The sequence below is a fragment of the Pinus tabuliformis genome, chromosome J (genome assembly GCF_031772625.1).
Source record: "Pinus tabuliformis cultivar Carrire ecotype Pingquan chromosome J, CPIR1, whole genome shotgun sequence".
Classification (NCBI taxonomy): domain Eukaryota; kingdom Viridiplantae; phylum Streptophyta; class Pinopsida; order Pinales; family Pinaceae; genus Pinus; species Pinus tabuliformis.
This window is the reverse complement of record NC_142295.1, coordinates 1,487,184,731-1,487,212,175: the sequence shown is the minus strand read 5'-3', so window position 1 is coordinate 1,487,212,175 and position 27,445 is coordinate 1,487,184,731. Positions and strand designations below refer to the sequence as shown.

The 27,445-nt window shown below is 39.5% G+C and overlaps 2 protein-coding genes across 5 annotated transcripts; both read left to right on the top strand.

Annotated features, from left to right (window-relative positions):
* Positions 1 to 4,507: 4,507 nt before the first annotated feature.
* On the top strand, positions 4,508 to 21,087 carry LOC149233027 (caffeoyl-CoA O-methyltransferase-like). 4 transcript variants are annotated; one of them, XM_089379646.1, is made up of 7 exons: positions 4,508 to 4,545; positions 4,631 to 4,729; positions 19,784 to 19,915; positions 20,046 to 20,125; positions 20,259 to 20,403; positions 20,501 to 20,632; positions 20,715 to 21,087. In XM_089379646.1, the coding sequence occupies exons 3-7, from the start codon at positions 19,874 to 19,876 to the stop codon at positions 21,012 to 21,014; spliced, it is 699 nt and encodes a 232-aa protein (XP_089235772.1). In that variant the 5' UTR covers positions 4,508 to 4,545; positions 4,631 to 4,729; positions 19,784 to 19,873; the 3' UTR covers positions 21,015 to 21,087. The 4 variants fall into 4 exon arrangements, with proteins under 4 accessions (XP_089235772.1, XP_089235771.1, XP_089235769.1 ...); XM_089379645.1 differs by lacking the exons at positions 4,508 to 4,545; positions 4,631 to 4,729 and adding exons at positions 18,445 to 18,733; positions 18,840 to 18,925; XM_089379643.1 differs by lacking the exons at positions 4,508 to 4,545; positions 4,631 to 4,729 and adding exons at positions 18,445 to 18,754; positions 18,840 to 18,925.
* Positions 4,631 to 7,064, top strand: LOC149233028 (caffeoyl-CoA O-methyltransferase-like). The gene is made up of 6 exons (XM_089379647.1): positions 4,631 to 4,729; positions 5,657 to 5,788; positions 5,919 to 5,998; positions 6,132 to 6,276; positions 6,374 to 6,505; positions 6,602 to 7,064. The coding sequence occupies exons 2-6, from the start codon at positions 5,747 to 5,749 to the stop codon at positions 6,899 to 6,901; spliced, it is 699 nt and encodes a 232-aa protein (XP_089235773.1). The 5' UTR covers positions 4,631 to 4,729; positions 5,657 to 5,746; the 3' UTR covers positions 6,902 to 7,064.
* Positions 21,088 to 27,445: the final 6,358 nt, after the last annotated feature.

Genomic DNA, 27,445 nt, shown 5'->3' with positions numbered 1-27,445 from the left:
TACAGCTCTAGTGTTCATTTTAATCATTTTAACAAAGAATTGTGACCAAGGGGTAAATTTATTAGCTGTATTTGGCATGAAGATCACCCCATTATAGGAAATTTACTTGTCAAATTCCACCCCTAGAAAGGATTAATATTTGTGCAACGAGAATCATTTCTGATTTGTGATAGACAAGTACCATAAATCATATCAACTCTCAGTAGCGTAAATCATATCACCTCTTGGTGAATAAAGCTAATAATTTCTAGTCAAGTTTTGGCACTCATTGGGCGATATTTGCTTTGAAAATTGTGGATTCATATTGCTCATATGTAACTATCCAAAACATTATGGATCTGATCTCTGCATGACTACAAATGTGTTATAGGTATGAGAAAATGAAAAAGAAAATGGCAAAGGCAGTTTAAAATGGCAAAGGCAGTAAAATTGCCTATGAAGGGTTGCACACATATGCTTATGGTCTATCAAGAAATATTCCTTGTGCTTCTAGAATACGACATTCCGTCCTCCCTTACTAACACTATATAACTCTGTTTGGATGCCTCTCCAACAATTCAAGCCACACTCTAAACACACAGAGGCATTCACTGATTCATATAACTCTGTTCTCATTTATTTAGTTTCAGTGTGGCGAGGAGGAGCAGGTGAAGGTGTTGAACACATGGGTCAGCCCCTTCGGCATGAGGGTTTTGATTGTATTGCAAGAAAAATGCATCAAACATGAATCAAGATTGTCACTTCCAAGGGCGACTGCACTTGAAAAAGCCTTGTTTTTTTTTAACTTCCTCCATTTTTATATTGTTCAAATGATTCAAGTTTCCCTAGATTTTATTGTGTATAGAGTGACGCTTTTTTAACATTTTCGCAAATAAAATCACTTGAATGATTAAAAGTATTGTTAAACCCACTAGTTTCATACATTAGTTGATGCAATGAAAGTGTTTCAAAACCTCCCCAGATTTTATATTGCTCGATTGATTTAGGTGCACTATCTGTACAAAGTGAAGCTTTTTAATCATTTTTGCGCATAAAATCACTTGAATGGTTAAAAGTGTTATTAATCCCATTACTTTCATACATTAGTGGACGCGATGAAAGTGTTTCAAATCAAAAAGTGCTGCTAGGTGAGATTAGCTAGCAGATTATTAGATCACCTTAATATAAAGGGAAAAATGATCATATGAAGAAAATTCCAAAAACTAGTTTGTTGGTATATTTTTCAATTAAATTAGGTGGAATATTATGTGGACATGTGTGAATTGTTTTTTTATTTGGATTTGGAGCACTTTGACAAACAAAATGGCTTGGGTTGTTAAAATGGAGCTTTGTTATGCTTCATTCCAATTTGATTTTCACAAATGATATGCAACAAGAAAGCATCATTTCATGTAGATAAGCTAAATGTAACAAAAGCATTTTAAATAAAAAAGAGTTAAGTGTAGCAAAAGAATTAGAAAAAATAAAATAAAAAAATAGTACAAGGAACACATCTAAAAAATTATTGCAATGGGAAATTGGGCATCACATTATCAAGAGGAAATTCACATCACAAGATTGTGATCACCTTAATGTTTGGTGTCAAAATTGCAATACGGTGGAAATTCCTTTTATGTTGTTCAATAAATTTAAGTGACTATTAAAAATATACAGATAATAAGGATCCTTATAACTCACAAGATAATAAGGATCCTAACTGAGATGAAAGCTTAAGGATAATAATGATCCTTATAACTCACAATATAATAAGGATCCTAGCTAAGATGAAAGCTTAACCTACTCATTTCAAAACAATCTTCTAAACTCTATAAAGCGGTAACATTACTTTATAACCCAAAAACATTCTCCATGGCTATGTGAAAAATGCACGGTTCAATGATTGAATCCCATCAAGTCCTTCCCATTAGAAGTATAGAATGTAAAGGTACACATGGTTCACCCTTCTATACAAATTTGAAAGTAGGTCGGAAGCTACTTCATGTTTTGGTAACTTTGAGTAATTTTATTCAAATTTATTATGCTTTAACCTCAAGGAATATTTAGTTGTCAAGTTGTGTTGTAGTTGTAGATGGGGAAGCTTACCACAGTGACAACTTAGGACCAAAATAAAATGCTATGATAATGACTAATCAAAGAATCCATGCTTTCTATGTGCACCATGGTAAAGTAAATATGAACTTTTCATTTATCATTTTCAACATGGTAATAATCTTATAAAAATATCCAAAAAAATATAAAAATCATTAAGATGATTATATATTTGTAGATGTAATGCATGTGTGTTAGGAATTTTTGTGCCCAGTAGGACATTAAATTTGATTAAAAGTCGACTATATTCAACTCAAGTATTTTTCAGCATGGTAATAATCTTATAAAAATATTCAAAAAAATATATAAAAATCATTAAGATGATTATATATTTGTAGATGTAATGCATGTGTGTTAGGAATTTTTGTGCCCAGTAAGACACTAAATTTGATTAAAAGTCATCTATATTCCACTCAAATCTTTTTCAACATGGTAATAATCTTATAAAAATATCCAAAAAAAATATAAAAATCATTAAGATGATTATATATTTGTAGATGTAATGCATGTGTGTTAGGAATTTTTGTGCCCAATAGGACATTAAATTTGATTAAAAGTCACCTATATCCCTTTCAAGTCTTTTTCAACATGGTAATAATCTTATAAAAATATCCAAAAAAAATATAAAAATCATTAAGATGATTATATATTTGTAGATGTAATGCATGTGTGTTAGGAACTTTTGTGCCCAGTAGGACATTAAATTTGATTAAAAGTCACCTATATTCAACTCAAATCTTTTTCAACATGGTAATAATCTTATAAAAATATCCAAAAAAATATAAAAATCATTAAGATGATTATATATTTGTAGATGCAATGCATGTGTGTTAGGAATTTTTGTGCCCAGTAGGACATTAAATTTGATTAAAAGTCACCTATATTCCACTCAAATCTTTTTCAACGTGGTAATAATCTTATAAAAATATCAAAAAAAAAATATAAAAATCATTAAGATGATTATATATTTGTAGATGTAATGCACGTGTGTTAGGAATTTTTGTGCCCAATAGAACACTAAATTTGATTAAAAGTCACCTATATTCCACTCAAATTTTAGTATTCGTTGGACCATATTTATCCCACATGCTGGACATGGAATTCTTGCTTTGAACATGCTGGACATGGAATTCTTGCTTTGAACATTATAAAGACCCGGGAATTAATTCTTTGAACATTATAAAGACGCGGGAATCTTTTCTTTGAACATCAATCATATTTACTTCTACGGAACTATTCACAACACTCTGGATTTGATATCTACATCACTAGCAAAATTTTTGTAGATTTAGTTATTATTAAACCCTTATACAAATGTGTTATAGGCATCAGAAAATGGCAAAGCTTATTTAACAGCTAGTTGTAACAGAGAAAATTATTTTATGCTTAAAGTTAGTGATAGAATTGTTAGTGAAATTGTGATATTTAATTGTTTAAAATGTACTTTTAGCTATATAAATAAAATAGATTTAATAGTCTAAAAAAAAATTAAAAGTAAATTTGTATTGTGCAAATTATAAAACTCAAATTTGTTATTATAATAAATCTCTGTTACATGCTGGATAAAAGCCAAAAATATAAGAGAAAAATCTCTCTATAAAATCATTTAATAAATTATATTAAAAAAATTCCAAAATGTATAAAAATTAAGACTCAAATATATAAAAGTTAGATTACTTAAAATTAGCTAAAAATTTTCTTACTCAAATTGATGATGATGATTAACCAATGCTGTCTATCGGACCTCAAGAAAAGAAAAAGAATCTAAATGTGATTTTTCAAAATCTTGTTTCTATGATCAAAGAGAAGGGAAAAAGGCACTTTAGTTAGGCTTGACTTAATAAGTCAAGAAGATTGGAAGTGTGGCGGATGAAACTCAAAATTCTGACATAATTCTAAAGAAAGTCAAGAAGATTGGAAATGGGGTAGAAGATTGGAAGTGTGGCAGATGAAACTCAAAATTCTAACATAATTCCAACCAAAATCTAGAAGATTGAAAGTAAGACAGATGAAACTCAAACTTCTAACATAATTCCAACCAATGAAACTCAAAATTCTAACATAATTCCAACCAAAATTAAAATTACAGCCAAAAACAGAGAAACAGAGGCTTTGAGCGACAGACATTCCACTCTAATTCTGCATGGTTGAGTCATGTAATAAGTGTGACAGGAAGATTCTGTGTGTCTACTGTCACAGGGATACCCAGGATATCTTACTAAGGGTTACTGTGTGAATTTGACCTGTTAATTGCATGCACCGACATTAGAGTTAAGTGACCAAGTAGCTGTAGGGTTGCAAGGAGATAGAGGTTACTGCAGTTGGGTTGCAGTTGGGTTTGATGACCTTGTGGTCAATTACTATTCCACTCCACATTTATATCCACCACAGATATTCCACTACACACTTATTTGGGGCAAATTCTTCTTCTCAGAGGTGTGAGATTTGCGTTTTAGGGTATGTTGACATGTATCTCTCCAACAAAATTTTAATGTTTAATGTATTTGATCTGATTCAGCCCACTGTTTTGTTCTTCGGTTAGGTTGTCTGAGCGATTTTGACAGAGGGTGGATGCATTTTGGCTTAACCCTTTATTTGGGGCAAATTCTTCTTCTCAGAGGTGTGAGATTTGCGTTTTAGGGTATGTTGACATGTATCTCTCCAACAAAATTTTAATGTTTAATGTATTTGATCTGATTCAGCCCACTGTTTTGTTCTTCGGTTAGGTTGTCTGAGAGATTTTGACAGAGGGTGATGCATTTTGGCTTAAACGTTTTTTTCTTTCATTTCTGGAAATGCTCTGTACAGTAAGTTACAGTTGTCATTTTGAAAGGTTGATGTATAATCGGTGTATTTTGGGAAGCCCGTGTTTCTCCCTCTGCTTATCAATTGCCTCATTTGTCTATCAGAAGTGTAATATTTTTTTACATCTGGCTGGCAGCTCTTTGGACTGTCTTGTTTTTTTTCAATGGAAATCTTTTTCCATCCGCTGGGATTATGCTTCCCATTTCTTCTAGTTTCTCTCGGCTCAGTTCTATATTTTGCCATATGCAAAATTACTATGTCAATATAGTGATCTGTCTTTATATATCTTATATAATACATCTTGCTTTTTTCGTCCTGAAAAAGTTACAGTTGTCATTTGGGTAAGTGCATATTACTATGTCAATGTACTGATCTGTCTTTATATATCTTATATAATACATCTTGCTTTTTTCGTCCTGAAAAAGTTACAGTTGTCATTTGGGTAAGGGTCTGCGCTATGAAGGGTGTTTCTGTACAATAAAAATCAAATAGAACTTGCACCAGGTTCATTCGTATCCACTAGGTAGATATGGGGTTAGGGTTTTGGGGCTAATACAAATTTGATCCCCTCGTAACTTCCAGCTAGACCACCTGTACGCATTTTTGATGGTTGAATATGTAATTGGATCACTGTCTGTCTGAATATCTAAGTTGCAGGCCAATTGCATAGAGCCGATTGGGGAAGTCCGACGGGATTCGTTTGGTTGGGTTTAATTTTTTCTGGTTTTATTTGTTATTATATCTGTTTTCAGCTGTGTCGCAGGTGTAAGGATAGAACATCCAGCTGCAGCAAACGTGAAGGTGGACTTAACTCCAAGGGCAGGAGCAGAGTAAGGTTGCGACGCATCAGAAAATGGATTACAAAAGTCTGTTGCAGAGCGATGCCCTTTATGAGGTTACTCTCACCTTAACTAGGCTACATAAATTTAGGAGAACCATTAATGGATAAAGTTAATGTTTGTCTATTAGTGGTATGTATTCATGCACTTGTCACGTGGGAATGGCTAATAATGTGAATATTGCAGTATATATTGGAAACCAGCGTGTACCCTCGTGAGCCAGAGCCCTTGAAGGAGCTCCGGGAATTGACTATCAAACATCCCTGGTAAGCCCCACCTATCCATCTTACTCCTTGTGGCTCTAAATTCCTTAAATCTAGACACAGATGGGTGCTCTGCAGGCAAAACCAGTTTTACTTTTCATGGTGTGAAGCCACTGTGGATTGTCTGGTATGACAGGCACGGCATGGCTATTCCTCCAGATGAAGGTCAATTTCTGGGCCTCCTATTGAAGCTGATGAACGCCAAGAACACCATCGAGATTGGGGTGTACACTGGTTACTCACTTCTCAGCACAGCCCTTGCCTTACCCTGTGATGGAAAGGTGCATTTATATTCACATTCATAGATATTCCCAAACAGGGGAATTTAACGTTTGTATGTGGGCCAATTAATTAATGAAGGATGGCATGGCATGGCAGATAATAGCGATGGACATTAACAGAGCGAATTATGATATGGGGCGACCTATCATTGAGAAAGCTGGAGTTGCCCACAAAATTGATTTCAGAGAAGTCCCTGCTCTGCCAGTTCTGGATGAAATGCTTAAGAATGTAAGTAAAATATAGGGGGGAGAGCTTAAAAGTTCGGGGATGGCGGATTAATGCTTAATAAATTGATGAAAGGCGTTATGGGTATTTATTGTGCAGGAGGAGATGCACGGATCGTTTGATTTCGCGTTTGTAGATGCTGACAAAGGCAACTATCTGAATTACCACATGCGGCTGATAGATCTGGTGAAGGTCGGAGGATTGATTGCGTATGACAATACTCTGTGGCAAGGATCCGTTGCGCTTCCCCCAGAAGTCGCCATGAGCGAAGGCATGAGTTATGGGGAAGACAGAGAGCATATGTTGGAACTAAACAGGGCCCTTGCTGCAGACCCTCGCATCGAGATTACTCAGATCCCAATTGCCGATGGAGTGACGCTGTGCAGGCGCCTTTCCTGAACATTATTCAGCGATCTTGTGTTGTATGTGAGAATCTGAAATTGCAAGCATAGACAGCTTTAAATACATCAATGTTTCCCATTGTTAATGATTTGAATTTACATGAATGTTCGTTTCTAAGCCGGAACAAGTGATCTAATTCATGGTTACTTTTTAATATCAATTTTGCAATCTATTTTTTGCTTTCTTAAGGGAGAAAAAAACGCTGGCTTTGCAATTTGAATGGATGAATTTATATATACTATAGGGATATTGAAATTTCCATCTTTATCAGTTTATTTTAACTATTTTATTAATGTAGTTGTGTTAGTTGACAACAAATTTAGGTGGAGAGGCTTAACACTCAATGGTTAACTATTGTTAAATATGTTCAAATTATGGTTGGAGAGACTTTATTATGGTCAACATAAAGATGACTATGAATGACCATGTTTGACCACATCTAACTATAGCTAACTATAATAAATTATGATGGACTATAGTTCATCAAGGTTTTTCATGTTTGATAATAGTTGACCATGGTTACCCATGGTTCATATTGATCAACCAAGATTTAGAATAGTCAATCTTGGTCACCATGGTTGAGTATGGTTGATATAGTAAACCTAATAAACTAAGGTCAACTTACTAATGTGGTTCATTCTCAAGACAAGGTGAGAAATCTGTAAGGATGTATGATTGGCCAGAGTTAGCAATTAAAAATTAGTTGTTGGTGAATTAGTTAATAGGTAAAGAAAATAATTACTTTGGAATTAGTGGTAAGGAGTTATTTTATTAAAATATTCGTTAAAAAATAATTAAATATAAAATATTGTATTTCAATATTATCGATTTATTTAAAGTAATTATTTAGTAATAATTTATATCATCTTATTTGTTAGGGGTTGACTTATTCATATTAAATAAAATGTATTTGGTAGAAAACTAGTTGTTAGGAATTTAAAATATTTAATTCCAATATAATTCAATAATTCAATAATTAATAATATCAATTCTTTATTAAGATTATTTATTAATAATATCAAGTTAATATTATTTGATGGAGGGAAGCCTTAGATGATGCATTCCTAAAGCATTGGGGGGATAAGAAGGATCTTGTCACGCCCCCAATTCTTTTTTCGTTTAATTGGCCGGGTGCGGCATCGCTTAAGTTAATAACTTTATCCATCGTTAATTAACTTTATGAACTACGCCTTCAACAATTCATGATAACATGAATTTAACATTATTAATGTGCGGAAATCATCAATAATACAAGAACGATAATAAACCCAATAATATGTAAGAAGTAATCTTTTATTATATAAGAGAAAATTACAATGATCGGGAGCCGCGCTCCACCGGCGTTCATAACCAAGGTGGGCGCCCGCCATGCAAGAGCGCACGGCGGTCTGCCTCAACCATCCACCGAATACAAAGATTACATATACAAGTCTAGCGTTGGTCGGGCGGGCGCACCCGTGCACGACCCGTACCCAAACCTCAACCCAACCAAAGTATATATCGTGCGGTGGGCACCCGTGCGCACCACACGAAACCGTCGCCTGACTCGGCGGGCACATCTCCTTGTGCGAGCTACGGTTCTCGTCTCACCTCTTCATGCACACCCAAGACTAGTGCGAAGAAGACCTGCGATGAGTTGATTGCCAAATGAACGTGCGCCTTCATGTTTATATACGCACTCTTGGTATGTCGTCCTCCATGCAGCCGACCTTCACTTTTACAATAAGAACGCCCAACTATTATGCCAATTATCGTCGGCTTGCCCCAACGCCTAATGCATACCTCGTCGCCTTGGTTTGTATGGCGAGCTGCCAGCCCGCTCTATAAATGGGCGAGCGCCCTCTCACAACCGCGCGCACTTTAACTCGTGCCTTCGTCGTTTGGAGCGCTCGCACATCCGACACTTAGTCGCATTTCACAACGGGAGGGGCGCGCGCTCGTGCACAAACCTGCAAGGCGTTACATCCTCCCCCACTGGAAATCATTGTTGCCCTCGACAATCCTGCTCTTCTCATCAACTTCCTGTTGTACTTCTCGATCTTGTCCTTCCATCTCCAAAGAGAGTCCTCCGATTCCCAACTCTCTTCCTCCGGTGCATTCTTCCATCTGCAAAGAAATTCCCTTCTCATGTGGCAACCAACTCCTGTAGTTCTGAGCCTCAAAATCTTCTCCAACTCCAATCCTGGCTTGTCCACAATCCCGGCTGGTCCTCTTGTTGGTTCAACTCTCTCTGGATGGTCTGAATCAAGTCTACATCTCTTCAACTGACTCACATGAAAAACTGGGTGCTTCATGTGCATATGGCGTGGAAGCTCCAGCTCGTAAGCAACTTCCCCCACTCTCTTCTTCACTCGGAATGGTCCCTCATACTTCCGTGTCAGTTTGCTCGTCGTCCCCTGGGCTGGCTGAAACTGCTCTCCGGTAATCCTGAGAAACACCATATCTCCCACACTGAAGTGTGCCTCCCGTCTCCCACGATCAGCATACTTTTTCATCCTCCTTGCAGCATCGTGCAAGCGTAACCGTGCTAACTCCAAGGTCTCCTCCCAAGCCTTCATGAACTTCTTCGCATGAGGACTTCTCAAGAAGCCTCCCGTCACTACGGTATGTGGTGCAACCGGCATCTGCCCATTCACCAACTCAAATGGACTATACCCTGTCGCAGAACTCTTTTGAATATTGTAGCTAAACTGAGCAATATCCAAGAGTTCAGGCCAATTCTTCTGATCAGCCGTCACATAATGTCGCAAGTAGTCCTCCAGCAATGCGTTGATCCTCTCGGTCTGCCCATCTGTCTGCGGATGGTAACTCGAACTCATCAACAACTCTGTCCCGACTAACTTGAACAATGTGGTCCAAAATCTCCCTGTAAAACGCGGATCTCTATCCGACACAATGCTCAATGGCATCCCCCAATACTTCACTATGTTCTTAAAGAACAACTCCGCAGTCCGCTCGGCCCACAAGGTATCTTTGTAGGAACAAAGACAGCATACTTGAAAAAACGATCAACCACGACCATAATCCCATTATACCCCTGAACCTGTGGTAACTGAGTGATGAAGTCCATTGAGACACTCATCCATGGCCTCTCTGGAATCGGTAAAGGCTGCAACAGTCCTCCTTGCCTCTGAGTATCCGATTTGTCCTGCTGACAAATGATGCACGTATGTACATACTCCTCCACATTCTCCCGCATCTTCTCCCAAAAGAATCCTCTCTCCAACAATGCCAAAGAACGACGCATCCCTGGGGTGCCAGCCCATGGCGAGTCGTGGCACTCCTTCAAAAGGTGCCTCCTAAGTCCAGATGACTTTGGAACATAGAGTCGGTTTCCAAAGAACAAGAACCCGTCTCGTAGAAAGAACTTTCGTGTCTTCCCCTCCTTTATCTGCTTCACTATATTCTGCGCCAAAGTATCGGTTTCAACACTTTCCTTGATCTTATTCTGCATCTCTTCCGACATATGAACTCGACACCTGCTACTAGCTGCCCGGTCTTCTCCCTCCAATGCTGCAAGTTGTCCCTTCCTACTAAGGGCATCTGCTACCGCATTGTGCCTTCGCGGTCGATACTCGATAGTCATGTCGAATTCTGCCAAGAAGTCCTGCCAACGAGCTTGCTTCGCGGAAAGCTTCGGTTGTGATGCAAAATAACTTGCGGCAACGTTGTCAGTCTTGACAACAAACGACTTCCCAATCAGGTAATGCCTCCACACATGAAGACAGTGAATGATCGCAGTCATCTCCTTCTCATGAACCGGATACCTCCGTTCTCTATCCTGCAACTTCCGACTCTCATACGCCACCGGATGCCCATCCTGCATAAGAACCCCTCCTATGGCAAAATCTGAAGCATCTGTGTGTACCTCAAACGGTCTCTCGAAGTCAGGCAACTTCAGTATCGGAGCTGTAACCATCCTCTTCTTCAAGTCATCAAATGCCTCCTGACATTTGTTCGTCCAACTCCACCTCTTGTCTTTCTTCAATAAGTCTGTCAGTGCCGATGTCACCTTGGAGTACCCCTCTACAAACTTCCGTTGGTAGTTGGTCATGCCCAAGAACACCCTCATCTCATGGACATTCTTCGGTTCAACCCAGTCCTTGATCGCCTTCACCCTGCTCAGCTCCATCCGTATGTACCCTTGACCAACAATATGCCCAAGGAACGGAATCTCGGTCTGAGCGAACACACACTTAGACTTCTTCAAGAACAACTGATTTGCCCTCAGTGCCTCGAACACCATCGCCAAGTGCTTCTTATGATCCTCCATGTTGTCACTGAACACCACTATATCGTCCAAGTACACTACTACGAACGAATCCAAGTATGGTCGTAGAACATCGTTCATCAAAGTGCAAAACGTAGCAGGAGCATTGCACAACCCGAATGGCATAACAAGGAACTCAAAGCTACCATACCTTGTTACTATCGCGGTCTTCTTCTCGTCTCCTTCAGCTATCTGCACCTGATAATACCCATGCCTCAAGTCCAGCTTGGAAAACACTCGGGCTTTCGCAAGCTTGTCAAAGCAATCAGCAGCCAATGGCAAAGGATACCTGTTCCTTACCGTCTGCTTGTTCAATGCACGGTAATCACAACACATCCGTAGCTCATTCGAATCCTTCTTCTGTTGGAACAATACCGGAGCTCCATAAGGGGACCTTGAAGGTCTAATGAAACCTGCATCAGTTAACTCCTTTAACTGTCGTTTCAATTCCTCCAACTCAGGCCCTGACAACCGATAAGGTGCTTTAGCCGGGGGTTGCTTTCCTGGCTCAAGCTCAATGCTATGGTCCACTGCACGCCTTGGCGGAAGTTTCTTCGGAAGCTCATCAGGCATCAAATCTGCATATTTGGTCAGCACATCAGATATCTCAGCTGGAACAGGCGTCTCCACTCCATCACCTTCGACATCCTTGAACATCACCGCATATGTCTCCATATCTGACTCCTTCATAGCCTTCTCCAAACTCAGTGCCGAAACATGCTGCACCTTGACTTCCTTCCTTTGCCTATGAGTGGGCAAAGTCCAAGTTTGTGACTGTCCAAACAGCACCACCTCATCACAGAAGGGGACAACAATAGCCTTGTTGCCCTTCAAGAAATCATGTCCGAGTATCATATCGAAGTCGTTCATCTCCATCACCGTGAAGTCCAACTGACCCTTCCAGTCTTTTATCTGCACAGGTACTTCGTGTACCAAACCCGCCACTTTAGCTCTAGAGTTCACTGCCTTGACTTCCACATTCGATGGGAAGATCATCAGTCCAACCTCTTTTGCCAACCGTGTCGTCATGAAGTTATGAGTGGCCCCCGTCCACCAGAGCTTGAATTGTCTTGCCATGAACCATCAAGTCCACGAAACCCAGACTGTTCATCCACGATTTCTCCATAACTTTTCCTTGTTCATCAAGCTTCTTCAACCCTGAATCAGCTTCACCTATCATAAGCAACGACTTCACCACCTGTGAACCTGCTCTGATACCACCTGTCATGAAGTGCAGGTGTGTATCATCTTCATCATACACCGGCTTCACTCGTCATGAACCTGCTCTGATACCACCTGTCACGCCCCCAATTCTTTTTTCGTTTAATTGGCCGGGTGCGGCACCGCCTAAGTTAATAACTTTATCCATCGTTAATTAACTTTACGAACTACGCCTTCAACAATTCATGATAACATGAATTTAACATTATTAATGTGCAGAAACCATCAATAATACAAGAACGATAATAAACCCAATAATATGCAAGAAGTAATCTTTTATTATATAAGAGAAAATTACAATGACCGGGAGCCGTGCTCCACCGGCGTTCATAACCAAGGTGGGCGCCCGCCCGTGCAAGAGCGCACGGCGATCTGCCTCAACCATCCACCGAATACAAAGATTACATATACAAGTCTAGCGTTGGGCGGGCAGGCGCACCCGTGCACGACCCGTACCCAAACCTCAACCCAACCAAAGTATATATCATGCGGTGGGCGCCCGTGCGCACCACTCACCCAACCACCGTTCACACGAAACCGTCGCCCGACTCGGCGGGCACATCTCCTTGTGCGAGTTGCGGTTCTCGTCTCACCTCTTCATGCGCACCCAAGACTAGTGCGAAGAAGACCTGCGATGAGTTGATTGCCAAATGAACGTGCGCCTTCATGTTTATATACGCACTCTTGGTATGTTGTCCTGCATGCGGCCGACCTTCACTTTTACAATAAGAACGCCCAACTATTATGCCAATTACCGTCGGCTTGCCCCAATGCCTAATGCATACCTCGTCGGCTTGGTTTGTATGGCGAGCTGCCAGCCCGCTCTATAAATGGGCGAGCGCCCTCTCACAACCGCGCGCACTTTAACTCGTGCCTTCGTCGTTTGGAGCGCTCACACATCCGACACTTAGTCGCATTTCGTAACGGGAGGGGCGCGCACTCGTGCACAAACCTGCAAGGCGTTACAGATCTCCTTTACTACCACACTGAGTTTGGGAACTTACAGAGGGAAAATGGTGACCTGCTGTCTGATTTTAATAAGAGATTTAACCGCATGTACATCAAGATACCAGCTGAAGTAAAACCCACCACTACCTCTGCTAGACTCATTTATGCCAGTGCCTTTGATTCTAACTTCTATTTACTGTTGAGGGAGAGGCGATGTACTTCTTTGGCTGATATGCAAGATGTAGCCCTGGAAGTAGAATCAAACATCATGGCTACAGAAAAGCTGTATTTGGCATGAAGATCACCCCATTATAGGAAATTTACTTGTCAATTTCCACCCCTAGAAAGGATTAATATTTGTGCAACGAGAATCATTTCTGATTTGTGATAGACAAGTACCATAAATCATATCAACTCTCAGTAGCGTAAATCATATCACCTCTTGGTGAATAAAGCTAATAATTTCTAGTCAAGTTTTGGCATTCATTGGGCGATATTTGCTTTGAAAATTGTGGATTCATATTGCTCATATGTAACTATCCAAAACATTATGGATCTGATCTCTGCATGACTACAAATGTGTTATAGGTATGAGAAAATGAAAAAGAAAATGGCAAAGGCAGTTTAAAATTTCACAAATAATAACGATTTGAATGCAGAGTTTTTGAGGGGCAACTTAATTGGTGATAACAATGAAAATGAAATGTTATGCAAGAAGAAGAAATATTTTGATAATGCACACACCCCATTATATTGATAAAATAATATTACATATATACATGAAGTGTTGTCTCAATATAGAGAAATTGTCTTGGACACACAATCAGTTCGTTGAGAGAATATCTCAACCACACACCAATCTAGGAAACATCTAGATTTAAAAAACTCTTAAAGAATAGAAACATATTCCTTTACATAGAAAGAATCACAATAAAGACAAGTAGGAATTATATTTCCAAGTCGCCCCCTTAATGAGTACTTGTCTCGATCTTAATCAAGAAAGTGTAGCTATGTTCCTGGTGTTTACAAACATGATAAAAAAATGCCTACATCCATATAAAGGAACAACCATCTATTGGAATGCATTAGTACCAGCAACTGCAACCACCAAACTAGTCAAATGTCCCAATCCATTGATAAAAATGCAAAATGTAAATTTACGTATAACGAGAGGCATTAGAAAAAGTTGAGGGGATACGACCATGGTTCAAAATTGAACCCGTTATAGCCTGTCAAGAGGGCTTTAACACGTCACAGAAGTGGTAAGATAAAATTATACGTCAAAAGAAATGTAAATTTTTATTTCCACTAGTTAAAAAAAAAAAATAGTAAAATTGCCTATGAAGGGTTGCACACATATGCTTATGGTCTGTCAAGAAATATTCCTTGTGCTTCTAGAATACGACATTCCGACCTCCCTTACTAACACTATATAACTCTGTTTGGATGCCTCTCCAACAATTCAAGCCACACTCTACACACACAGAGGCATTCACTGATTCATATAACTCTGTTCTCATTTATTTAGTTTCAGTGTGGCGAGGAGGAGCAGGTGAAGGTGTTGAACACATGGGTCAGCCCCTTCGGCATGAGGGTTTTGATTGTATTGCAAGAAAAATGCATCAAACATGAATCAAGATTGTCACTTCCAAGAGCGACTGCACTTGAAAAAGCCTTGTTTTTTTTTAACTTCCTCCATTTTTATATTGTTCAAATGATTCAAGTTTCCCTAGATTTTATTGTGTATAGAGTGACGCTTTTTTAACATTTTCGCAAATAAAATCACTTGAATGATTAAAAGTATTGTTAATCCCACTAGTTTCATACATTAGTTGATGCAATGAAAGTGTTTCAAAACCTCCCCAGATTTTATATTGCTCGATTGATTTAGGTGCACTATCTGTACAAAGTGAAGCTTTTTAATCATTTTTGCGCATAAAATCACTTGAATGGTTAAAAGTGTTATTAATCCCATTACTTTCATACATTAGTGGACGCGATGAAAGTGTTTCAAATCAAAAAGTGCTGCTAGGTGAGATTAGCTAGCAGATTATTAGATCACCTTAATATAAAGGGAAAAATGATCATATGAAGAAAATTCCAAAAACTAGTTTGTTGGTATATTTTTCAATTAAATTAGGTGGAATATTATGTGGACATGTGTGAATTGTTTTTTTATTTGGATTTGGAGCACTTTGACAAACAAAATGGCTTGGGTTGTTAAAATGGAGCTTTGTTATGCTTCATTCCAATTTGATTTTCACAAATGATATGCAACAAGAAAGCATCATTTCATGTAGATAAGCTAAATGTAACAAAAGCATTTTAAATAAAAAAGAGTTAAGTGTAGCAAAAGAATTAGAAAAAATAAAATAAAAAAATAGTACAAGGAACACATCTAAAAAATTATTGCAATGGGAAATTGGGCATCACATTATCAAGAGGAAATTCACATCACAAGATTGTGATCACCTTAATGTTTGGTGTCAAAATTGCAATACGGTGGAAATTCCTTTTATGTTGTTCAATAAATTTAAGTGACTATTAAAAATATACAGATAATAAGGATCCTTATAACTCACAAGATAATAAGGATCCTAACTGAGATGAAAGCTTAAGGATAATAATGATCCTTATAACTCACAATATAATAAGGATCCTAGCTAAGATGAAAGCTTAACCTACTCATTTCAAAACAATCTTCTAAACTCTATAAAGCGGTAACATTACTTTATAACCCAAAAACATTCTCCATGGCTATGTGAAAAATGCACGGTTCAATGATTGAATCCCATCAAGTCCTTCCCATTAGAAGTATAGAATGTAAAGGTACACATGGTTCACCCTTCTATACAAATTTGAAAGTAGGTCGGAAGCTACTTCATGTTTTGGTAACTTTGAGTAATTTTATTCAAATTTATTATGCTTTAACCTCAAGGAATATTTAGTTGTCAAGTTGTGTTGTAGTTGTAGATGGGGAAGCTTACCACAGTGACAACTTAGGACCAAAATAAAATGCTATGATAATGACTAATCAAAGAATCCATGCTTTCTATGTGCACCATGGTCAAGTAAATATGAACTTTTCATTTATCATTTTCAACATGGTAATAATCTTATAAAAATATCCAAAAAAATATAAAAATCATTAAGATGATTATATATTTGTAGATGTAATGCATGTGTGTTAGGAATTTTTGTGCCCAGTAGGACATTAAATTTGATTAAAAGTCACCTATATTCAACTCAAGTATTTTTCAACATGGTAATAATCTTATAAAAATATTCAAAAAAAAAATATAAAATCATTAAGATGATTATATATTTGTAGATGTAATGCATGTGTGTTAGGAATTTTTGTGCCAGTAAGACATTAAATTGATTAAAAGTCATCTATATTCCACTCAAATCTTTTTCAACATGGTAATAATCTTATAAAAATATCCAAAAAAATATAAAAATCATTAAGATGATTATATATTTGTAGATGTAATGCATGTGTGTTAGGAATTTTTGTGCCCAATAGGACATTAAATTTGATTAAAAGTCACCTATATCCCCTCAAGTCTTTTTCAACATGGTAATAATCTTATAAAAATATCCAAAAAAATATAAAAATCATTAAGATGATTATATATTTGTAGATGTAATGCATGTGTGTTAGGAATTTTTGTGCCCAGTAGGACATTAAATTTGATTAAAAGTCACCTATATTCCACTCAAATCTTTTTCAACATGGTAATAATCTTATAAAAATATCCAAAAAAATATAAAAATCATTAAGATGATTATATATTTGTAGATGCAATGCATGTGTGTTAGGAATTTTTGTGCCCAGTAGGACATTAAATTTGATTAAAAGTCACCTATATTCCACTCAAATCTTTTTCAACATGGTAATAATCTTATAAAAATATCAAAAAAAAAATATAAAAATCATTAAGATGATTATATATTTGTAGATGTAATGCATGTGTGTTAGGAATTTTTGTGCCCAATAGGACACTAAATTTGATTAAAAGTCACCTATATTCCACTCAAATTTTAGTATTCGTTGGACCATATTTATCCCACATGCTGGACATGGAATTCTTGCTTTGAACATTATAAAGACCCGGGAATTAATTCTTTGAACATTATAAAGACCTGGGAATCTTTTCTTTGAACATTAATCATATTTACTTCTACGGAACTATTCACAACACTCTGGATTTGATATCTACATCACTAGCAAAATTTTTGTAGATTTAGTTATTATTAAACCCTTATACAAATGTGTTATAGGCATCAGAAAATGGCAAAGCTTATTTAACAGCTAGTTGTAAAGGAGAAAATTATTTTAGGCTTAAAGTTAGTGATAGAATTGTTAGTGAAATTGTGATATTTAATTGTTTAAAATGTATTTTTAGCTATATAAATAGATTTAATAGTCTAAAAAAAATTTAAAAGTAAATTTGTATTGTGCAAATTATAAAACTCAAATTTGTTATTATAATAAATCTCTGTTACATGCTGGATAAAAGCCAAAAATATAAGAGAAAAATCTCTCTATAAAATCATTTAATAAATTATATTAAAAAAATTCCAAAATGTATAAAAATTAAGACTCAAATATATAAAAGTTAGATTACTTAAAATTAGCTAAAAATTTTCTTACTCAAATTGATGATGATGATTAACCAATGCTGTCTATCGGACCTCAAGAAAAGAAAAAGAATCTAAATGTGATTTTTCAAAATCTTGTTTCTATGATCAAAGAGAAGGGAAAAAGGCACTTTAGTTAGGCTTGACTTAATAAGTCAAGAAGATTGGAAGTGTGGCGGATGAAACTCAAAATTCTGACATAATTCTAAAGAAAGTCAAGAAGATTGGAAATGGGGTAGAAGATTGGAAGTGTGGCAGATGAAACTCAAAATTCTAACATAATTCCAACCAAAATCTAGAAGATTGAAAGTAAGACAGATGAAACTCAAACTTCTAACATAATTCCAACCAATGAAACTCAAAATTCTAACATAATTCCAACCAAAATTAAAATTACAGCCAAAAACAGAGAAACAGAGGCTTTGAGCGACAGACATTCCACTCTAATTCTGCATGGTTGAGTCATGTAATAAGTGTGACAGGAAGATTCTGTGTGTCTACTGTCACAGGGATACCCAGGATATCTTACTAAGGGTTACTGTGTGAATTTGACCTGTTAATTGCATGCACCGACATTAGAGTTAAGTGACCAAGTAGCTGTAGGGTTGCAAGGAGATAGAGGTTACTGCAGTTGGGTTGCAGTTGGGTTTGATGACCTTGTGGTCATTTACTATTCCACTCCACATTTATATCCACCACAGATATTCCACTACACATTTATTTGGGGCAAATTCTTCTTCTCAGAGGTGTGAGATTTGCGTTTTAGGGTATGTTGACATGTATCTCTCCAACAAAATTTTAATGTTTAATGTATTTGATCTGATTCAGCCCACTGTTTTGTTCTTCGGTTAGGTTGTCTGAGCGATTTTGACAGAGGGTGGATGCCCTTTATTTGGGGCAAATTCTTCTTCTCAGAGGTGTGAGATTTGCGTTTTAGGGTATGTTGACATGTATCTCTCCAACAAAATTTTAATGTTTAATGTATTTGATCTGATTCAGCCCACTGTTTTGTTCTTCGGTTAGGTTGTCTGAGCGATTTTGACAGAGGGTGATGCATTTTGGCTTAAACGTTTTTTTCTTTCATTTCTGGAAATGCTCTGTACAGTAAGTTACAGTTGTCATTTTGAAAGGTTGATGTATAATCGGTGTATTTTGGGAAGCCGTGTTTCTCCCTCTGCTTATCAATTGCCTCATTTGTCTATCAGAAGTGTAATATTTTTTTACATCTGGCTGGCAGCTCTTTGGACTGTCTTGTTTTTTTTCCATGGAAATCTTTTTCCATCCGCTGGGATTATGCTTCCCATTTCTTCTAGTTTCTCTCGGCTCAGTTCTATATTTTGCCATATGCAAAATTACTATGTCAATGTATCTGATCATATGCAAAATTACTATGTCAATGTACTGATCTGTCTTTATATATCTTATATAATACATCTTGCTTTTTTCGTCCTGAAAAAGTTACAGTTGTCATTTGGGTAAGGGTCTGCGCTATGAAGGGTGTTTCTGTACAATAAAAATCAAATAGAACTTGCACCAGGTTCATTCGTATCCACTAGGTAGATATGGGGTTAGGGTTTTGGGGCTAATACAAATTTGATCCCCTCGTAACTTCCAGCTAGACCACCTGTACGCATTTTTGATGGTTGAATATGTAATTGGATCACTGTCTGTCTGAATATCTAAGTTGCAGGCCAATTGCATAGAGCCGATTGGGGAAGTCCGACGGGATTTGTTTGGTTGGGTTTAATTTTTTCTAGTTTTATTTGTTATTATATCTGTTTTCAGCTGTGTCGCAGGTGTAAGGATATAACATCCAGCTGCAGCAAACGTGAAGGTGGACTTAACTCCAAGGGCAGGAGCAGAGTAAGGTTGCGACGCATCAGAAAATGGATTACAAAAGTCTGTTGCAGAGCGATGCCCTTTATGAGGTTACTCTCACCTTAACTAGGCTACATAAATTTAGGAGAACCATTAATGGATAAAGTTAATGTTTGTCTATTAGTGGATTGTATTCATGCACTTGTCACGTGGGAATGGCTAATAATGTGAATATTGCAGTATATATTGGAAACCAGCGTGTACCCTCGTGAGCCAGAGCCCTTGAAGGAGCTCCGGGAATTGACTATCAAACATCCCTGGTAAGCCCCACCTATCCATCTTACTCCTTGTGGCTCTAAATTCCTTAAATCTAGATACAGATGGGTGCTCTGCAGGCAAAACCAGTTTTACTTTTCATGGTGTGAAGCCACTGTGGATTGTCTGGTATGACAGGCACGGCATGGCTATTCCTCCAGATGAAGGTCAATTTCTGGGCCTCCTATTGAAGCTGATGAACGCCAAGAACACCATCGAGATTGGGGTGTACACTGGTTACTCACTTCTCAGCACAGCCCTTGCCTTACCCTGTGATGGAAAGGTGCATTTATATTCACATTCATAGATATTCCCAAACAGGGGAATTTAACGTTTGTATGTGGGCCAATTAATTAATGAAGGATGGCATGGCATGGCAGATAATAGCGATGGACATTAACAGAGCGAATTATGATATGGGGCGACCTATCATTGAGAAAGCTGGAGTTGCCCACAAAATTGATTTCAGAGAAGTCCCTGCTCTGCCAGTTCTGGATGAAATGCTTAAGAATGTAAGTAAAATATAGGGGGGAGAGCTTAAAAGTTCGGGGATGGCGGATTAATGCTTAATAAATTGATGAATTTATTGTGCAGGAGGAGATGCACGGATCGTTTGATTTCGCGTTTGTAGATGCTGACAAAGGCAACTATCTGAATTACCACATGCGGCTGATAGATCTGGTGAAGGTCGGAGGATTGATTGCGTATGACAATACTCTGTGGCAAGGATCCGTTGCGCTTCCCCCAGAAGTCGCCATGAGCGAAGGCATGAGTTATGGGGAAGACAGAGAGCATATGTTGGAACTAAACAGGGCCCTTGCTGCAGACCCTCGCATCGAGATTACTCAGATCCCAATTGCCGATGGAGTGACGCTGTGCAGGCGCCTTTCCTGAACATTATTCAGCGATCTTGTGTTGTATGTGAGAATCTGAAATTGCAAGCATAGACAGCTTTAAATACATCAATGTTTCCATGGTTAATGATTTGAATTTACATGAATGTTCGTTTCTAAGCCGGAACAAGTGATCTAATTCATGGTTACTTTTTAATATCAATTTTGCAATCTATTTTTTGCTTTCTTAAGGGAGAAAAAAACGCTGGCTTTGCAATTTGAATGGATGAATTTATATATACTATAGGGATATTGAAATTTCCATCTTTATCAGTTTATTTTAACTATTTTATTAATGTAGTTGTGTTAGTTGACAACAAATTTAGGTGGAGAGGCTTAACACTCAATGGTTAACTATTGTTAAATATGTTCAAATTATGGTTGGAGAGACTTTATTATGGTCAACATAAAGATGACTATGAATGACCATGTTTGACCACATCTAACTATAGCTAACTATAATAAATTATGATGGACTATAGTTCATCAAGGTTTTTCATGTTTGATAATAGTTGACCATGGTTACCCATGGTTCATATTGATCAACCAAGATTTAGAATAGTCAATCTTGGTCACCATGGTTGAGTATGGTTGATATAGTAAACCTAATAAACTAAGGTCAACTTACTAATGTGGTTCATCATTCAAGACAAGGTGAGAAATCTGTAAGGATGTATGATTGGCCAGAGTTAGCGGTTAAAAATTAGTTGTTGGTGAATTAGTTAATAGGTAAAGAAAATAATTACTTTGGAATTAGTGGTAAGGAGTTATTTTATTAAAATATTCGTTAAAAAATAATTAAATATAAAATATTGTATTTCAATATTATCGATTTATTTAAAGTAATTATTTAGTAATAATTTATATCATCTTATTTGTTAGGGGTTGACTTATTCATATTAAATAAAATGTATTTGGTAGAAAACTAGTTGTTAGGAATTTAAAATATTTAATTCCAATATAATTCAATAATTAATAATATCAATTTCTATATTAAGATTATTTATTAATAATATCAAGTTAATATTATTTGATGGAGGGAAGCCTTAGATGATGCATTCCTAAAGCATTGGGGGGATAAGAAGGATCTTGTCACGCCCCCAATTCTTTTTTCGTTTAATTGGCGGGGTGCGGCATCGCTTAAGTTAATAACTTTATCCATCGTTATTAACTTTATGAACTACGCCTTCAACAATTCATGATAACATGAATTTAACATTATTAATGTGCGGAAACCATCAATAATACAAGAACGATAATAAACCCAATAATATGCAAGAAGTAATCTTTTATTATATAAGAGAAAATTACAATGACCGGGAGCCGCGCTCCACCGGCGTTCATAACCAAGGTGGGCGCCCGCCCGTGCAAGAGCGCACGGCGGTCTGCCTCAACCATCCACCGAATACAAAGATTACATATACAAGTCTAGCGTTGGGCGGGCGGGCGCACCCGTGCACGACCCGTACCCAAACCTCAACCCAACCAAAGTATATATCGTGCGGTGGGCGCCCGTGCGCACCACACGAAACCGTCGCCTGACTCGGCGGGCACATCTCCTTGTGCGAGCTACGGTTCTCGTCTCACCTCTTCATGCACACCCAAGACTAGTGCGAAGAAGACCTGCGATGAGTTGATTGCCAAATGAACGTGCGCCTTCATGTTTATATACGCACTCTTGGTATGTCGTCCTCCATGCAGCCGACCTTCACTTTTACAATAAGAATGCCCAACTATTATGCCAATTATCGTCAACTTGCCCCAACGCCTAATGCATACCTCGTCGCCTTGGTTTGTATGGCGAGCTGCCAGCCCGCTCTATAAATGGGCGAGCGCCCTCTCACAACCGCGCGCACTTTAACTCGTGCCTTCGTCGTTTGGAGCGCTCGCACATCCCACACTTAGTCGCATTTCACAACGGGAGGGGCGCGCGCTTGTGCACAAACCTGCAAGGCGTTACATCCTCCCCCACTGGAAATCATTGTTGCCCTCGACAATCCTGCTCTTCTCATCAACTTCCTGTTGTACTTCTCGATCTTGTCCTTCCATCTCCAAAGAGAGTCCTCTGATTCCCAACTCTCTTCCTCCGGTGCATTCTTCCATCTGCAAAGAAATTCCCTTCTCATGTGGCAACCAACTCCTGTAGTTCTGAGCCTCAAAATCTTCTCCAACTCCAATCCTGGCTTGTCCACAATCCCGGCTGGTCCTCTTGTTGGTTCAACTCTCTCTGGATGGTCTGAATCAAGTCTACATCTCTTCAACTGACTCACATGAAAAACTGGGTGCTTCATGTGCATATGGCGTGGAAGCTCCAGCTCGTAAGCAACTTCCCCCACTCTCTTCTTCACTCGGAATGGTCCCTCATACTTCCGTGTCAGTTTGCTCGTCGTCCCTGGGCTGGCTGAAACTGCTCTCCGGTAATCCTGAGAAACACCATATCTCCCACACTGAAGTGTGCCTCCCGTCTCCCACGATCAGCATACTTTTTCATCCTCCTTGCAGCATCGTGCAAGCGTAACCGTGCTAACTCCAAGGTCTCCTCCCAAGCCTTCATGAACTTCTTCGCATGAGGACTTCTCAAGAAGCCTCCCGTCACTACGGTATGTGGTGCAACCGGCATCTGCCCATTCACCAACTCAAATGGACTATACCCTGTCGCAGAACTCTTTTGAATATTGTAGCTAAACTGAGCAATATCCAAGAGTTCAGGCCAATTCTTCTGATCAGCCGTCACATAATGTCGCAAGTAGTCCTCCAGCAATGCGTTGATCCTCTCGGTCTGCCCATCTGTCTGCGGATGGTAACTCGAACTCATCAACAACTCTGTCCCGACTAACTTGAACAATGTGGTCCAAAATCTCCCTGTAAAACGCGGATCTCTATCCGACACAATGCTCAATGGCATCCCCCAATACTTCACTATGTTCTTAAAGAACAACTCCGCAGTCCGCTCGGCCCCACAAGGTATCTTTGTAGGAACAAAGACAGCATACTTGGAAAAACGATCAACCACGACCATAATCCCATTATACCCCTGAACCTGTGGTAACTGAGTGATGAAGTCCATTGAGACACTCATCCATGGCCTCTCTGGAATCGGTAAAGGGCTGCAACAGTCCTCTTGCCTCTGAGTATCCGATTTGTCCTGCTGACAAATGATGCACGTATGTACATACTCCTCCACATCCTCCCGCATCTTCTCCCAAAAGAATCCTCTCTCCAACAATGCCAAAGAACGACGCATCCCTGGGTGGCCAGCCCATGGCGAGTCGTGGCACTCCTTCAAAAGGTGCCTCCTAAGTCCAGATGACTTTGGAACATAGAGTCGGTTTCCAAAGAACAAGAACCCGTCTCGTAGAAAGAACTTTCGTGTCTTCCCCTCTTTATCTGCTTCACTATATTCTGCGCCAAAGTATCGGTTTCAACACTTTCCTTGATCTTATTCTGCATCTCTTCCGACATATGAACTCGACTCCTGCTACTAGCTGCCCGGTCTTCTCCCTCCAATGCTGCAAGTTGTCCCTTCCTACTAAGGGCATCTGCTACCGCATTGTGCCTTCCGGTCGATACTCGATAGTCATGTCGAATTCTGCCAAGAAGTCCTGCCAACGAGCTTGCTTCGCGGAAAGCTTCGGTTGTGATGCAAAATAACTTGCGGCAACGTTGTCAGTCTTGACAACAAACGACTTCCCAATCAGGTAATGCCTCCACACATGAAGACAGTGAATGATCGCAGTCATCTCCTTCTCATGAACCGGATACCTCCGTTCTCTATCCTGCAACTTCCGACTCTCATACGCCACCGGATGCCCATCCTGCATAAGAACCCCTCCTATGGCAAAATCTGAAGCATCTGTGTGTACCTCAAACGGTCTCTCGAAGTCAGGCAACTTCAGTATCGGTGCTGTAACCATCCTCTTCTTCAAGTCATCAAATGCCTCCTGACATTTGTTCGTCCAACTCCACCTCTTGTCTTTCTTCAATAAGTCTGTCAGTGCCGATGTCACCTTGGAGTACCCCTCTACAAACTTCCGTTGGTAGTTGGTCATGCCCAAGAACACCCTCATCTCATGGACATTCTTCGGTTCAACCCAGTCCTTGATCGCCTTCACCCTGCTCAGCTCCATCCGTATGTACCCTTGACCAACAATATGCCCAAGGAACGGAATCTCGGTCTGAGCGAACACACACTTAGACTTCTTCAAGAACAACTGATTTGCCCTCAGTGCCTCGAACCACATCGCCAAGTGCTTCTTATGATCCTCCATGTTGTCACTGAACACCACTATACGTCCAAGTACACTACTACGAACGAATCCAAGTATGGTCGTAGAACATCGTTCATCAAAGTGCAAAACGTAGCAGGAGCATTGCACAACCCGAATGGCATAACAAGGAACTCAAAGCTACCATACCTTGTTACTATCGCGGTCTTCTTCTCGTCTCCTTCAGCTATCTGCACCTGATAATACCCATGCCTCAAGTCCAGCTTGGAAAAACACTCGGGCTTTCGCAAGCTTGTCAAAGCAATCAGCAGCCAATGGCAAAGGATACCTGTTCCTTACGTCTGCTTGTTCAATGCATGGTAATCACAGCACATCCGTAGCTCATTCGAATCCTTCTTCTGTTGGAACAATACCGGAGCTCCATAAGGGGACCTTGAAGGTCTAATGAAACCTGCATCAGTTAACTCCTTTAACTGTCGTTTCAATTCCTCCAACTCAGGCCCTGACAACCGATAAGGTGCTTTAGCGGGGGTTGCTTTCCTGGCTCAAGCTCAATGCTATGGTCCACTGCACGCCTTGGCGGGGAAGTTTCTTCGGAAGCTCATCAGGCATCAAATCTGCATATTTGGTCAGCACATCAGATATCTCAGCTGGGAACAGGCGTCTCCACTCCATCACCTTCGACATCCTTGAACATCACCGCATATGTCTCCATATCTGACTCCTTCATAGCCTTCTCCAAACTCAGTGCCGAAACATGCTGCACCTTGACTTCCTTCCTTTGCCTATGAGTGGGCAAAGTCCAAGTTTGTGACTGTCCAAACAGCACCACCTCATCACAGAAGGGGACAACAATAGCCTTGTTGCCCTTCAAGAAATCCTGTCCGAGTATCATATCGAAGTCGTTCATCTCCATCACCGTGAAGTCCAACTGACCCTTCCAGTCTTTTATCTGCACAGGTACTTCGTGTACCAAACCCGCCACTTTAGCTCTAGAGTTCACTGCCTTGACTTCCACATTCGATGGGAAGATCATCAGTCCACCTCTTTTGCCAACCGTGTCGTCATGAAGTTATGAGTGGCCCCCGTGTCCACCAGAGCTTGAATGGTCTTGCCATGAACCATCAAGTCCACGAAACCCAGACTGTTCATCCACGATTTCTCCATAACTTTTCCTTGTTCATCAAGCTTCTTCAACCCTGAATCAGCTTCACCTATCATAAGCAACGACTTCACCACCTGTGAACCTGCTCTGATACCACCTGTCATGAAGTGCAGGTGTGTATCATCTTCATCATACACCGGCTTCACTCGTCATGAACCTGCTCTGATACCACCTGTCACGCCCCCAATTCTTTTTTCGTTTAATTGGCCGGGTGCGGCACCGCCTAAGTTAATAACTTTATCCATCGTTAATTAACTTTACGAACTACGCCTTCAACAATTCATGATAACATGAATTTAACATTATTAATGTGCAGAAACCATCAATAATACAAGAACGATAATAAACCCAATAATATGCAAGAAGTAATCTTTTTTATATAAGAGAAAATTACAATGACCGGGAGCCGTGCTCCACCGGCGTTCATAACCAAGGTGGGCGCCCGCCCGTGCAAGAGCGCACGGCGATCTGCTCAACCATCCACCGAATACAAAGATTACATATACAAGTCTAGCGTTGGGCGGGCAGGCGCACCCGTGCACGACCCGTACCCAAACCTCACCCAACCAAAGTATATATCATGCGGTGGGCGCCCGTGCGCACCACTCACCAACCACGTTCACACGAAACCGTCGCCCGACTCGGCGGGCACATCTCCTTGTGCGAGTTGCGGTTCTCGTCTCACCTCTTCATGCGCACCCAAGACTAGTGCGAAGAAGACTGCGATGAGTTGATTGCCAAATGAACGTGCGCTTCATGTTTATATACGCACTCTTGGTATGTTGTCCTGCATGCGGCGACCTTCACTTTTACAATAAGAACGCCAACTATTATGCTATTACCGTCGGCTTGCCCCAATGCCTAATGCATACCTCGTCGGCTTGGTTTATATGGCGAGCTACCAGCCGCTCTATAAATGGGCGAGCGCCCTCACACACCGCGCGCACTTTAACTCGTGCCTTCGTCGTTTGGAGCGCTCACACATCCGACACTTAGTCGCATTTCGTACGGGAGGGGCGCGCACTCGTGCACAAACCTGCA